The 10,814-nt window shown below is 44.0% G+C and overlaps 3 protein-coding genes across 3 annotated transcripts; all 3 read left to right on the forward strand.

Moving 5' to 3' along the window:
• Positions 1-429: 429 nt before the first annotated feature.
• On the forward strand, positions 430-1,196 carry LOC123075124 (uncharacterized). Its single transcript, XM_044497796.1, has 2 exons — positions 430-742; positions 877-1,196. The coding sequence occupies exons 1-2, from the start codon at positions 527-529 to the stop codon at positions 1,060-1,062; spliced, it is 402 nt and encodes a 133-aa protein (XP_044353731.1). The 5' UTR covers positions 430-526; the 3' UTR covers positions 1,063-1,196.
• A 1,934-nt stretch (positions 1,197-3,130) lies between these two features.
• LOC123075125 (uncharacterized) lies at positions 3,131-3,903 on the forward strand. Its single transcript, XM_044497797.1, has 2 exons — positions 3,131-3,473; positions 3,605-3,903. The coding sequence occupies exons 1-2, from the start codon at positions 3,318-3,320 to the stop codon at positions 3,803-3,805; spliced, it is 357 nt and encodes a 118-aa protein (XP_044353732.1). The 5' UTR covers positions 3,131-3,317; the 3' UTR covers positions 3,806-3,903.
• Positions 3,904-8,682: 4,779 nt separating this feature from the next.
• On the forward strand, positions 8,683-9,571 carry LOC123075126 (uncharacterized). The gene is made up of 2 exons (XM_044497798.1): positions 8,683-9,019; positions 9,173-9,571. The coding sequence occupies exons 1-2, from the start codon at positions 8,780-8,782 to the stop codon at positions 9,356-9,358; spliced, it is 426 nt and encodes a 141-aa protein (XP_044353733.1). The 5' UTR covers positions 8,683-8,779; the 3' UTR covers positions 9,359-9,571.
• The last annotated feature ends 1,243 nt before the right edge of the window (positions 9,572-10,814 follow it).

Genomic DNA, 10,814 nt, shown 5'->3' on the forward strand with positions numbered 1-10,814 from the left:
AATGCTTTGAAGGACAGTGGTATCGCTAACCCACCAGAGTTCAAATCCTAACATATATTGATGCTCGCATTATTCCTGAATTTATTTCAGCCTTCCGACGATGTTCGTTCAGTGAGAGGAGACGTTCTTGTCAACTGCGAGACACCTGTGATGATTTCCTAAACCGTCAAGATGATATGCCGGCTCGGTCTTTTGAAATTGCTCATAGGGGTAGGGTGTGCGTGTGTGCGTTCATAGAGGTTGAGTGTATGCTTGTGTATATGAGCGACTTCAATTATACTTTGTTGAAAAAAATAGAGGCGATCATACTACGTCAGGGTTACCAGCTGTCACATGCAACAATCCGGTTAATTCCGTGGGCGGCCATCCTCCGTACCGGTCCAAATACAATTCAAAAAAAAAAAAACTGGATGGCCCCAACAGATTTACGACAAGTTAATCTCCATCTGAAACCTCTTACGTACGCGTTCACCTGCCCTGCCTAGCAGATTGATCACCACGTACCCGCTGCCAATCGCAACTGCGTATGATGGCTGGCGCGGCCCGCGGCGTGGAGGAATTAGGCGACGATGGGGACGTGGCCCTCGGCTACCCGCTGATCGACGACGTGGAGCGTGGGCAGAGGAAACCGGCGGCCGTCGTCGGTTACCCGCTGCCGCCGGAGGGAACGGATCCACGGCCGTCGTCGGCGGCAAGGCCACCACCCCGTGACAAGTGCGCCTCCTGCAACATGTTCACCAAGGTACGTACGGCAGAAGCAGATCGAGGTCGTACGTACGTCAATAGATCTTCTATTATGCTCTGGATCCAGCGGAAGGTCAAAGTGGCCATGGTTGCACTCCACTCACACCTGTCTCTCTCTCTCTGTGATTACAGGGTTTTCTGGTTACCCTGGGGACCGTGTTGATCACCGATTTTGTCCTGGGCGGCTTGATTCTCAAGAGAGCACCGCATCCCCTCTTGGTGTTGCTATGTTCGCCCTTTTATCCTATTGTCTGTGCTGGGTTTATCCTGCTGATTGCCAACTGTGAAACGTCAGAATCAGACATTCAGGACGGCTAGACAAAACAAAAATAGCCAGGCTAGGTTAAGTTGATGGGAGCTGCTAAACCTGTTCTTCATTCTCTAGCTAGATATTCCAGGGGTGTTCTTTCTTGTTGGACTTTATAGAATTGTACTTTCTATAAACAAGTGCAAGACATTTTAATGACCTAAAACGTCTTATATTTGTGTAAAGAGAGAGTATTTCTTTCAAAAAAAATTGTATGTGGTTTGTTTGAATACAGTGTAACGATAATAGTTAGGGTAGTACGTAGTATGCAGTACGTAGGATTTCTTTTGCATGCTTTGTATGGATCTATGGGTTGAAATATGAGAGAGGCGGAACAGAGTGACTAATTTGAGGCGTGGCCGGTCACTATCCGCGGACGCGCCCAGTCGCGTCCGCGGGCGTTTGAGGGGCCGGATTTGCAAAATCTGGCTATAGATGCTCTTAGGTCACCAAAGTAGTGATCTAAAACACGAAAATCCATTTCTGCACCCGAGCTCATCTGCATCCATGCTGACGAAAAAAATCAAAACAAATACTAGAAAAATTCAAAAAAATCCGCATTTTTTTGTGTGGTAGACAATTTTATGTGTGAGGTTCGCTCGAAATTTCAAATCAATTGGACATCTGAGGAGCTCTCAGCAAAAAAGACAAATTGGGGGTATGTAAAAATATTTACTGTTCATGTACTGTTTTGGTTCGATTTGTCTTTTTTGCTGAGAGCTGCTCAAATGTCCAAATGACTTAAAATTTGGAGCGGGCCTCACGCATCAAATTGTCTACCGCAAAAAAAATTTGAATTTTTTTGAATTTGTTTTCAATTTTCTATGAATTCTTTTCTAATTGGGTGGAGATGAGTCTGGGCACCAAAACGCCTTACTCTTTAAAACATCCTATATTTGTTTACAAAGGGGGCATTTCTTTTAAATTTCTTTCTATGTGGTTTATACAGTGAATGGTAATAATTTTCTATGTTTGGGCTAAAAATCAGTCAACTGAGATTTAGCAAAGTCTCAGTCATCCTTGTCGTCCTCGAATACTTGTGCTTTAAGATTCGTGTGTTTTGTGCAAGCTGAGAGGTTTGTTATATTGTGTCGGCAAACAGGGATGCCCATATATGACTGCGGCCCTTTTGCCCACAATATTGGGGTTTGTGGGCCTTTTTCTTATGTGGGAGCTGTTTGTTGTCCTTTGGTTGTGTCATGTGCCCGTTTTTATTTTGCAGCTGCCAGCTAGTAGAGAGGGGAGTGCTAGTATATAGGTTTCTAGGACTTAAAAAAGATGAGATTTTCATTTTTTTATTTCTTTTATGTTTTATTTTTTGAGTCAGTTACACAATCAGTGCTTAACTTGACGAGAATAGTTATTTTAATGCTAAAACTTATCGTGTATTTTTTCCGAAAAGGATCAGATCTATTATAAAAATTCACCGAAAGTACAAAGGATTTCAAACATAATTAAAATTACATCGAAATTCCAAGGCCAACAAACGATCACTACTGCCGCCAGAACAAGCCGCTATGCTGCCCACCTATCAAAGCCGGCTTGACCTTGTCAATGACAACCGAGAAGTCTTCGTGCACATGCCCCTAAGGACCAATGCCCTGAAGCCATACTTGTCGCTGTTGAACCCTTGCATAGATCTGAAGTACCCGACACCAAATCTCACCATATAACGAGAAACCCTAACCTCATCGCCCCAAGGAGACGGCGGAAATCTACGCCGGAGCTTCGTCGGCTACGTCCATACGAAAGTAGTAGAGGAGGATTGGAGTCTGGAAGACAAACTCGAAGAAGAAATGCCGCCATCCGTCTGAGCGCCATACCTGCGAGGACTAAAAAGCCTTAATCGGAGCGGATGCACTGAGATTCTTTTCCCTGCCACCGACTGCTACAGCGAAGGCACCGAGATGGATGGTCGGCCTTTGTATCACTATTTATAGACAAGTCCACAAACAAATATGTTCGTTTTAGGGGTCTGCATCGGAGATACCGTAAGGACAGCAGGTACACATCCGCAGACGACACCATAAAGAGATTGATCTGCGTACACGTGATCACCCCTCGCTACGTTCGAGCCCGGATACAAATCAAGCTCGATAAGGTCCGAACAGATTCAACGCTTTAATCGTGTGCCTTGCCTAGATTGATCACCACGGTCCACGGCTTCCTCCGGCGCGTCTCACACACCAACACGTGCTCCAGCCGCGCGCCGTCACCGGCATATGATGGCTGGCGCGGCCGAGCACGTCTGGTGCGCGGCCGAGGCATGGAGGAACTAGGCGACAATGGCGACGTGGCCGTCGGCTACCTGCTGATCGACGACGGTGGCCGGAGGAAGCCGGCGGCCGCCGTCGGTTACCCGCTGCCGCTCGAGATAAGGGCCCACGACTACTGCGACCACTGCTGCAATATGTTCACCCTGGTACGTACGTCGCGCTGGAGCAGATCCAGATCGTTGCATCCATGATCCATCAAATTGGCCATGGTTGCGCACATTTTTTTCTATTTCTGTTTAATTTGAGAAATCCGTGCCTCCGTTTTCTATCGCTGCAGGGCTTTGTGGTTACCTTCGGGCTCGTATTGGTCACCGACTTTTCCCTGGCCATCTTTCTACAGAAACAACCGAATCCCCTGTTGGTGCTGATATGTTTCCCCTTCATTTTCGTAATCTTTGCTGGACTCGTCCTGTTGATTATATGTTGTGCAGCGTCAAACCTCAGAGATAGAGAGTCAGGTGGGCTAGGTCCAACTTGATGAGAGCTGCCACATCTGTTTATAAATTCTTTATACCTAGCTATTATTAGAATATTCCAATTCTTTATTTTTAGTCTTTTTCTAGGGTATTTTATTTATCAAGCCACGTTTCATCCAGGGCCGCCTCCATTATCTGTGACGCATGTGCTGGACGGTTTTCACATGTTAGATCAACTCTAGAAGATGCGCCATATTTATAATCTTTCTATTCACTAGAAGACCCGTTGTGCCTATGGCGCAAAAAGCGAGAGCGAGCCGAGTATTCAAACCATGTATATGTGATTGCTACTTAACCTTCGTTCCTAAATATAAGTCTATCTAGAGATTTTAATAGGACTACATATCAACGTATATAGACATATTTTAGAGAGTAGATTCACTCATTTTGCTCTGTATGTAGTCCGTATTAAAATCTTTAGAAAGACTTGTATTTGGGAGCGGAGGAAGTAGATACTTGGTGTCATGATCGACTAATAGGCAGTAATGAGATCATTTGATAATAGCATACTATGCACAACAGAATATTTATATACAAGCAATGCATAGTGTTATAAGCGAGGCATAAGACCAGTTTATGGTAGCTTACTTACATTGCTTTATCATATCAAACATGACACATAGGTAGTGTTATGACAAGTATGCAACAGTACCAATAAAACTAAGGGGATATATCAATATTAGGAAGTGCTTGATTACATTTAGAATGCACGACCACAAAAGGATGTGTAGCACATAGATGATTACAATCGTCTAAAGCCTAACATGCCTTGTTCTTCAGAGCAAGAACAAAAGGGTTGAAATATCACTGAAACTAAATCTAGACTACGCCACAGATGAAACAAAAGGTGTTTGCTTCTGTGGTCACATAGGCATGGCAGTTAGGTTAGATGCAACAAAGGTAATTAGAAACGGTCTTTCATTCTTTCTAGGCATTGTTCTACTTGCTCTAAACAAAAGGGTTGGAAATATAGATTCATTACATAGGCAAGCAGTGAGCTAGCGCTGACGGGTATCCTCCTTAGCCATAGTTGCAATGGCCACAAACCACAAAGTGGGAGCTTCATGAGGGCAAATGTTCTCTTAAAACCCGGTACCAAACCTCTGATGCAGATTGCTTTGCACCCTTGTCAACACCATCCGAGATGGTAAGATTTGTAAGAGAATCAACAATATGACAGGAAATGCTATCAATTGCAACATTAACATATATGTCTTAATTTGCTCACGATCTAATGGAATAAGCAAACAAAACTCAGACAACCATTTGGTACACAAAACAAAGGACATTTAAATCCTAAAACCTGAAGATATTAGATATACATGTTGTTCTGCCACATACACCAGGAAGAAAAATAATAGTACAGAAGTAGAAGTTATATTCTAATACGTGTCCTTTCGTCCTCCTCTCGTACGTCTTGTCACCCCGCTGTCGAAGACGGCTTATAGCACAAGCTTGCGCAGCGCGCGGGGGCGTTCTTTTGGCCAAACAGTGGCTCGAAGTGGCGCCAATGAATCATCGGTGAGCCCGTTCCCGCGCAACCTCGCAGGTTCCCGCGCAAGCTTCCCGCCCGACTCGGTGAAATCCCCCCAAATCCCAATGCTTACCGGCCTCCTATATAAACCCTCACGTCCGGCGAGTCCTGCGTCGCATTTTCCCCTCCCTCCCTGTAGCTTAACTCGTCATCGGGGTTGTGCATGATGTGAGCATTTTTTGTGACGAAATTGAAGCATGGCCAAACTATATGATTTTGTAGAGATGAGCTTTCTTTGGCTATGTTATTTTGAGAATACATAATTGCTTGGTTAATATGCTTGAAGTATTATTGTTTTATGTCAATATTAAATTTTTGTCTTGGATCTTTCGGATCTGAACATTCATGCCACAATAAGGAAAATTACATTCAAAATTATGTAAGGTAGCATTCCACATCAAAAATTCTGTTTTTATCATTTACCTACTCGAGGACGAGTAGGAATTAAGCTGGGGATGTTTGATACGTCTCCAACGTATCTATAATTTTTGATTGTTCCATGCTATTATATTATCCATCTAGGATGTTTTATATGCATTTATATGCTATTTTATATGATTTTTGGGACTAACCTATTAACCTAGAGCCCAGTGTCAGTTTCTGTTTTTTCCTTGTTTTGAGTATCGCAGACAAGGAATACCAAACGGAGTCCAATTGACGTGCCAATTTTTGATGATTTTTTATGGACCAAAAAAAGCCCCCGGAGTAAAAGAATTGGGCCGAAAGAGTCCCGGGCCGTCCACGAGGGTGGGGGGCGCGCCCTACCCCCTAGGTGCGTCACCCTATCTCGTGGACGACTCAGAGACCCCCCCCCCCTGACGTGAGACCTACGCCAAAAATTCCTATAAATACAGAAACCTCCAGAAAATAATCTAGATCGGGAGTTCCGCCGCCGCAAGCCTCTGTAGCCACCAAAAACCAATCGGGACCCTGTTCCGGCACCCTGCCAAAGGGGGGATCCCTCACCGGTGGCCATCTTCATCATCCCGGCGCTCTCCATGATGAGGAGGGAGTAGTTCACCCTCGGGGCTGAGGGTATGTACCAGTAGCTATGTGTTTGATCTCTCTCTCTCTCTCTCTCGTGTTCTTGATTTGGCACGATTTTGATGTACCGCGAGCTTTGCTACTATAGTTGGATCTTATGATGTCTCTTCCCGTCTATTTCTTGTAATGGATTGAGTTTTCCCTTTGAAGTTATCTTATGGGATTGAGTCTTTAAGGATTTGAGAACACTTGATGTATGTCTTGCATGTGCTTATCTGTGGTGACAATGAGATATTCACGTGATCCACTTGATGTATGTTTTGGTGATCAACTTAAGGGTTCAGTGACCTTCTGAACTTATGCATAGGGGTTGGCACACGTTTTCGTCTTGACTCTCCGGTAGAAACTTTGGGGCACTCTTTGAAGTCCTTTGTGTTGGTCGAATAGATGAATCTGAGATTGTGTGCTGCATATCGTATAATCATACCCACAGATACTTGAGGTGACATTGGAGTATCTAGGTGACATTAGGGTTTTGCTTGATTTGTGTCTTAAGGTGTTACTCTAGTACGAACTCTAGGATAGATCGAACGGAAAGAATAGCTTCGTGTTATTTTACTACAGACTCTTGAATAGATCAATCAGAAAGGATAACTTTGAGGTGGTTTCGTACCCTACAATAATCTCTTCGTTTGTTCTCCGCTATTAGTGACTTTGGAGTGACTGTTTGTTGCATGTTGAGGGATAGTTATATGATCCAATTATATTATTATTGTTTAGAGAACTTGCAGTAGTGAAAGTATGAACCCTATGCCTTGTTTCAACGCATTGCAATACCGTTTGTGCTCACTTTTATCATTAGTTACCTTGCTGTTTTTATATTTTCAGATTACAAAAACCTATATCTACCATCGATATTGCACTTGTATCACCATCTCTTCGCCGAACTAGTGCACCTATACAATTTACCATTGTACTGGGTGTGTTGGGGACACAGGAGACTCTTTGTTATTTGGTTGCAGGGTTGTTTGAGAGAGACCATCTTCATCCTACGCCTCCCACGGATTGGTAAACCTTAGGTCATCCACTTGAGAAAAATTTTCTACTGTCCTACAAACCTCTGCACTCGGAGGCCCAACAACGTCTATAAGAAGAAGGTTGTGTAGTAGACATCAGTCTCCTTTGGTTATTCTCGTAGGATTAGTTGGTTTACACAACTCGGTGGATGTCTGGCCACACAAGGAAGACCTAGTTCGGAATGATGTTATACGAGATAGCGTTGGGATAGCACCGATTGAAGAGAAGCTTGGCCAACATCGTCTAAGATGGTTTGGGCATATTCAGCGCAGGCCCACAGAAGCATCAATGCATAGCGGACGGCTAAAGTGTGCTGTAAAAAAATGTTTGCTTATTCAAAAAATGTTTGAAATTTTGAAAAGAAATATTCACGAAATCAAAAAATGTTCATGATTTTCAAAAAGTTAATGTATTAAAAAATTGTTAATGAATGGAAAAATATCCTAAAAATTCAAAAATTATTCGTAACTTACAAAATAGTTTATTCATTCATAAAATATTCGTTGATTAAAATTAATCATCATTTAAAAAAATTGTTAAATAAAAAAATGTTTGTGAATTTAAAAAATTGTTCCACAAATTTCCAAACAAAGTTCATTGACTATAGAAATGTTCGCCGATTCAAAACAATTGTTTAAAGATTATTCACATCTTTTTTAAAAAAAGTTTGCAAATAGTACAAAATGTTCATGAGTTAAAAAATGTTTACAATTTCAAATATGTTCACGAGTTTTATAAAATATTCATGATTTCACGAAGAGAGTGATAGTGTATCTCGGTGATGCAGCAAAATGCAGTCATAACCATTAAAAATTATATAATTTTTTTGTTGCAATTTCTAGTGTCATCAATACAAATAAGGTCTGGAGTGGTAGTATGCCGAACATGACGGCCATTAGCTATAGATGTGCCGCCTTGGCAAGACCATGAGCTTCAAAGTTTGTCTCCCTCCCTTCATGCACTGTCTTCGCTTCAGGATATTGACTCCACCTTTCTTGGATCTCTCGAATGATCAGTGACGATGCTCCTCTGTACTTCCCCTTGAGATGACTAATAGTGGCAGAACAATCAGTAGCTACGTGCATGCTTGGAAGATTGAGATCAGCAGCTAAATAAAATCCTTGGCAGCAAGCTAGAGTAGGGTGATTTTATTTCGGAGCACGACTGATTGATGCGCGTGATCCGGCGCCCCATCTGAGCATTTTCCAAACCAACAAATGGGGATGGTTTAAATGGCGCTCCTCGGTACCGGTCCAAATACCTAACAAATCTTTCCGCAAAAAAAAAAAACAAATCAACCTGGATGGCCCCAACAGACACGAGTTAATCTCCATCTCAAACCTCACCACGTACGTGCACCTGCTCCCGATCGTAACCGCGTATGATGGCTGGCGCGGCCGAGGACTTCGCCGTGCGCGCCCGCGGCATGGAGGGATTAGGCGACGATGGGGACGTGGCCCTTGGCTACCCGCTGATCGACGACGTCGAGCGCGGGCAGAGGAAGCCGGCGGCCGTCGTCGGTTACCCGCTGCCGCCGGAGGGAACGGATCCACGACCGTCGTCGGCGACGAGAAGACCACCACCCCGTGACAAGTGCACCTCCTGCAAGATGTTCACCAAGGTACGTACGGCAGAACCAGGTCGAGATCGTACTTTAATAAGTACACCTACTTCAACCGATCTTCAATTCACGTTCAATTATGCTCTGGGTCCAGCGGAAGGTCAAATTGGCCATGGTTGCACTCCACTCACACCCGTCTCTCTGTCATTGCAGGGTTTTCTGGTTACCCTGGGGACCGTGTTGATCACCGATTTTGTCCTGGGCGGCTTGATTCTCAAGAAAGCACCGCATCCCCTCTTGGTGTTGTTATGCTCGCCCTTTTATCCTTTTGTCTGTGCTGGGCTTATCATGCTGATTGCCAACTGTGAAACGTCAGAATCACACGTTCAGGACGGCTAGACAAAACAGAAATAGCTTGGCTAGGTTAAGTTGATGGGAGCCGCTAAACCTGTTCTTCATTCTCTAGCTAGATATTCCAGGGGTGTTCTTTCTTGTTGGACTTTATAGAATTGTACTTTCTATAAACAAGTGCAAGACATTTTAATGACCTAAAACGTCTTATATTTGTGTACAGAGAGAGTATTTCTTTCAAATTTTTCTGTATGTGGTTTGTTTGAATACAGTGTAACGATAATATTTTTCTATGGTTCGGCTAAAACTCAATCAACTGAGATTTAGCAAAGTCTCAATCATCCCGGTCGTCTTCGGATACTTGTGCTTCAAGATTCATGTGTTTTTGTCTTTTGTGCAAGCTGGGACGTTTTTTTAAAGGGTTACCAAACACTTTATTGATCTACGTGAATAGAAAGAGGGATATGCACTGGATCGTGCGGGTTAATGAGCCACAGGTGGCGACCCGAATCAAGCGAGAGTGTGTTTGGCAAGATTGTGAGCATCAACATTCGAGATGCTCTGCCCTCAAAAATAAAATTACATCTATGAAAATTGGTTCTACGAAGAAAAATTCTTTGACTACTGACAGGTGAGCACATCCTTGGCCTTCCTTAATGTCTTCAATCACTGGTTTGTAATCGCATGCGACTTCGAAGTTTTGAAGGGAGAGATCCTCTGCTAGCGCTGACGCCTCACGGCAGGCTATGGCCTCCAAAATTGCCAAAAGTAGTCCACACGCCCACCTCTCACCGTCTAGTCGCTGACAGCATGCTCAACACCACGCTGGCGTGCCTAGTTAGCGCCGATTTCGTATCCGAGCCAAGTTGTTGCACCAATTTGATGTATCCCACGAGTTTTAGCACTAAAGTGACTTTTCTCGTCAAGTTTAAGCATCGGTGATGTAATTGACTCTTATTTTTTTTATGTGGGAGTTGTTTGTTGTGCAAGCTGGGGACGGTCACTAGTAGAAACAGAGGCTTCCATACGCCCCATTAGTCCCTAAAATAATCGAACTGCGACCAAAGGGGTCTTTAGTCGCGGTTCGGGAGGAGACCCGCGACCAACTATCTGGGCCCAGCGCGCTCGGTCGACAGCTGGCGGACGGGAGGGGCTTTAGTCCCGGTTGGCCTGGCCAACCGGGACTAAAGGTCCTCAGGCTGGCCCGAAGGCCTTTAGTTGCGGTTGGCTAGGCCAACCGGGACTAAAGGCCCATCCCTATATATAGGACTCAGCTCACTTCACTTAGCCACAATTCAGAAGGGGGGTGGTGGGTTTGCTTTTGGTTCCTCCTATGCACACAAGGTGTTCGATGAAATGCCCGAGAGCATGAAACAAACATGATATGAAGTGTCCGAGCCACACTTGAGCTTTCTCATTTATTTTTCCTCCGCGATCGCGGTTAGCAACTTGAACCTTTCATGTGTCATTGATAAAATATGCATGTGTGTACTTCATTGTTTAA

This window comes from Triticum aestivum, chromosome 3D, assembly GCF_018294505.1.
Source record: "Triticum aestivum cultivar Chinese Spring chromosome 3D, IWGSC CS RefSeq v2.1, whole genome shotgun sequence".
NCBI classification, from domain to species: Eukaryota; Viridiplantae; Streptophyta; class Magnoliopsida; order Poales; family Poaceae; genus Triticum; species Triticum aestivum.

What these genes read in the sequence shown, in the direction of transcription:
- LOC123075124 (XM_044497796.1), top strand. Translation starts at nt 527, where the DNA reads ATGATGGCTGGCGCGGCCCGCGGCGTGGAGGAATTAGGCGACGATGGG. An exon ending in CCTGCAACATGTTCACCAAG is followed by an intron (nt 743 to 876) that starts GTACGTACGGCA and finishes CTGTGATTACAG; the next exon opens with GGTTTTCTGGTTACCCTGGG.
- LOC123075125 (XM_044497797.1), top strand. Translation starts at nt 3,318, where the DNA reads ATGGAGGAACTAGGCGACAATGGCGACGTGGCCGTCGGCTACCTGCTG. An exon ending in GCTGCAATATGTTCACCCTG is followed by an intron (nt 3,474 to 3,604) that starts GTACGTACGTCG and finishes CTATCGCTGCAG; the next exon opens with GGCTTTGTGGTTACCTTCGG.
- LOC123075126 (XM_044497798.1), top strand. Translation starts at nt 8,780, where the DNA reads ATGATGGCTGGCGCGGCCGAGGACTTCGCCGTGCGCGCCCGCGGCATG. An exon ending in CCTGCAAGATGTTCACCAAG is followed by an intron (nt 9,020 to 9,172) that starts GTACGTACGGCA and finishes CTGTCATTGCAG; the next exon opens with GGTTTTCTGGTTACCCTGGG.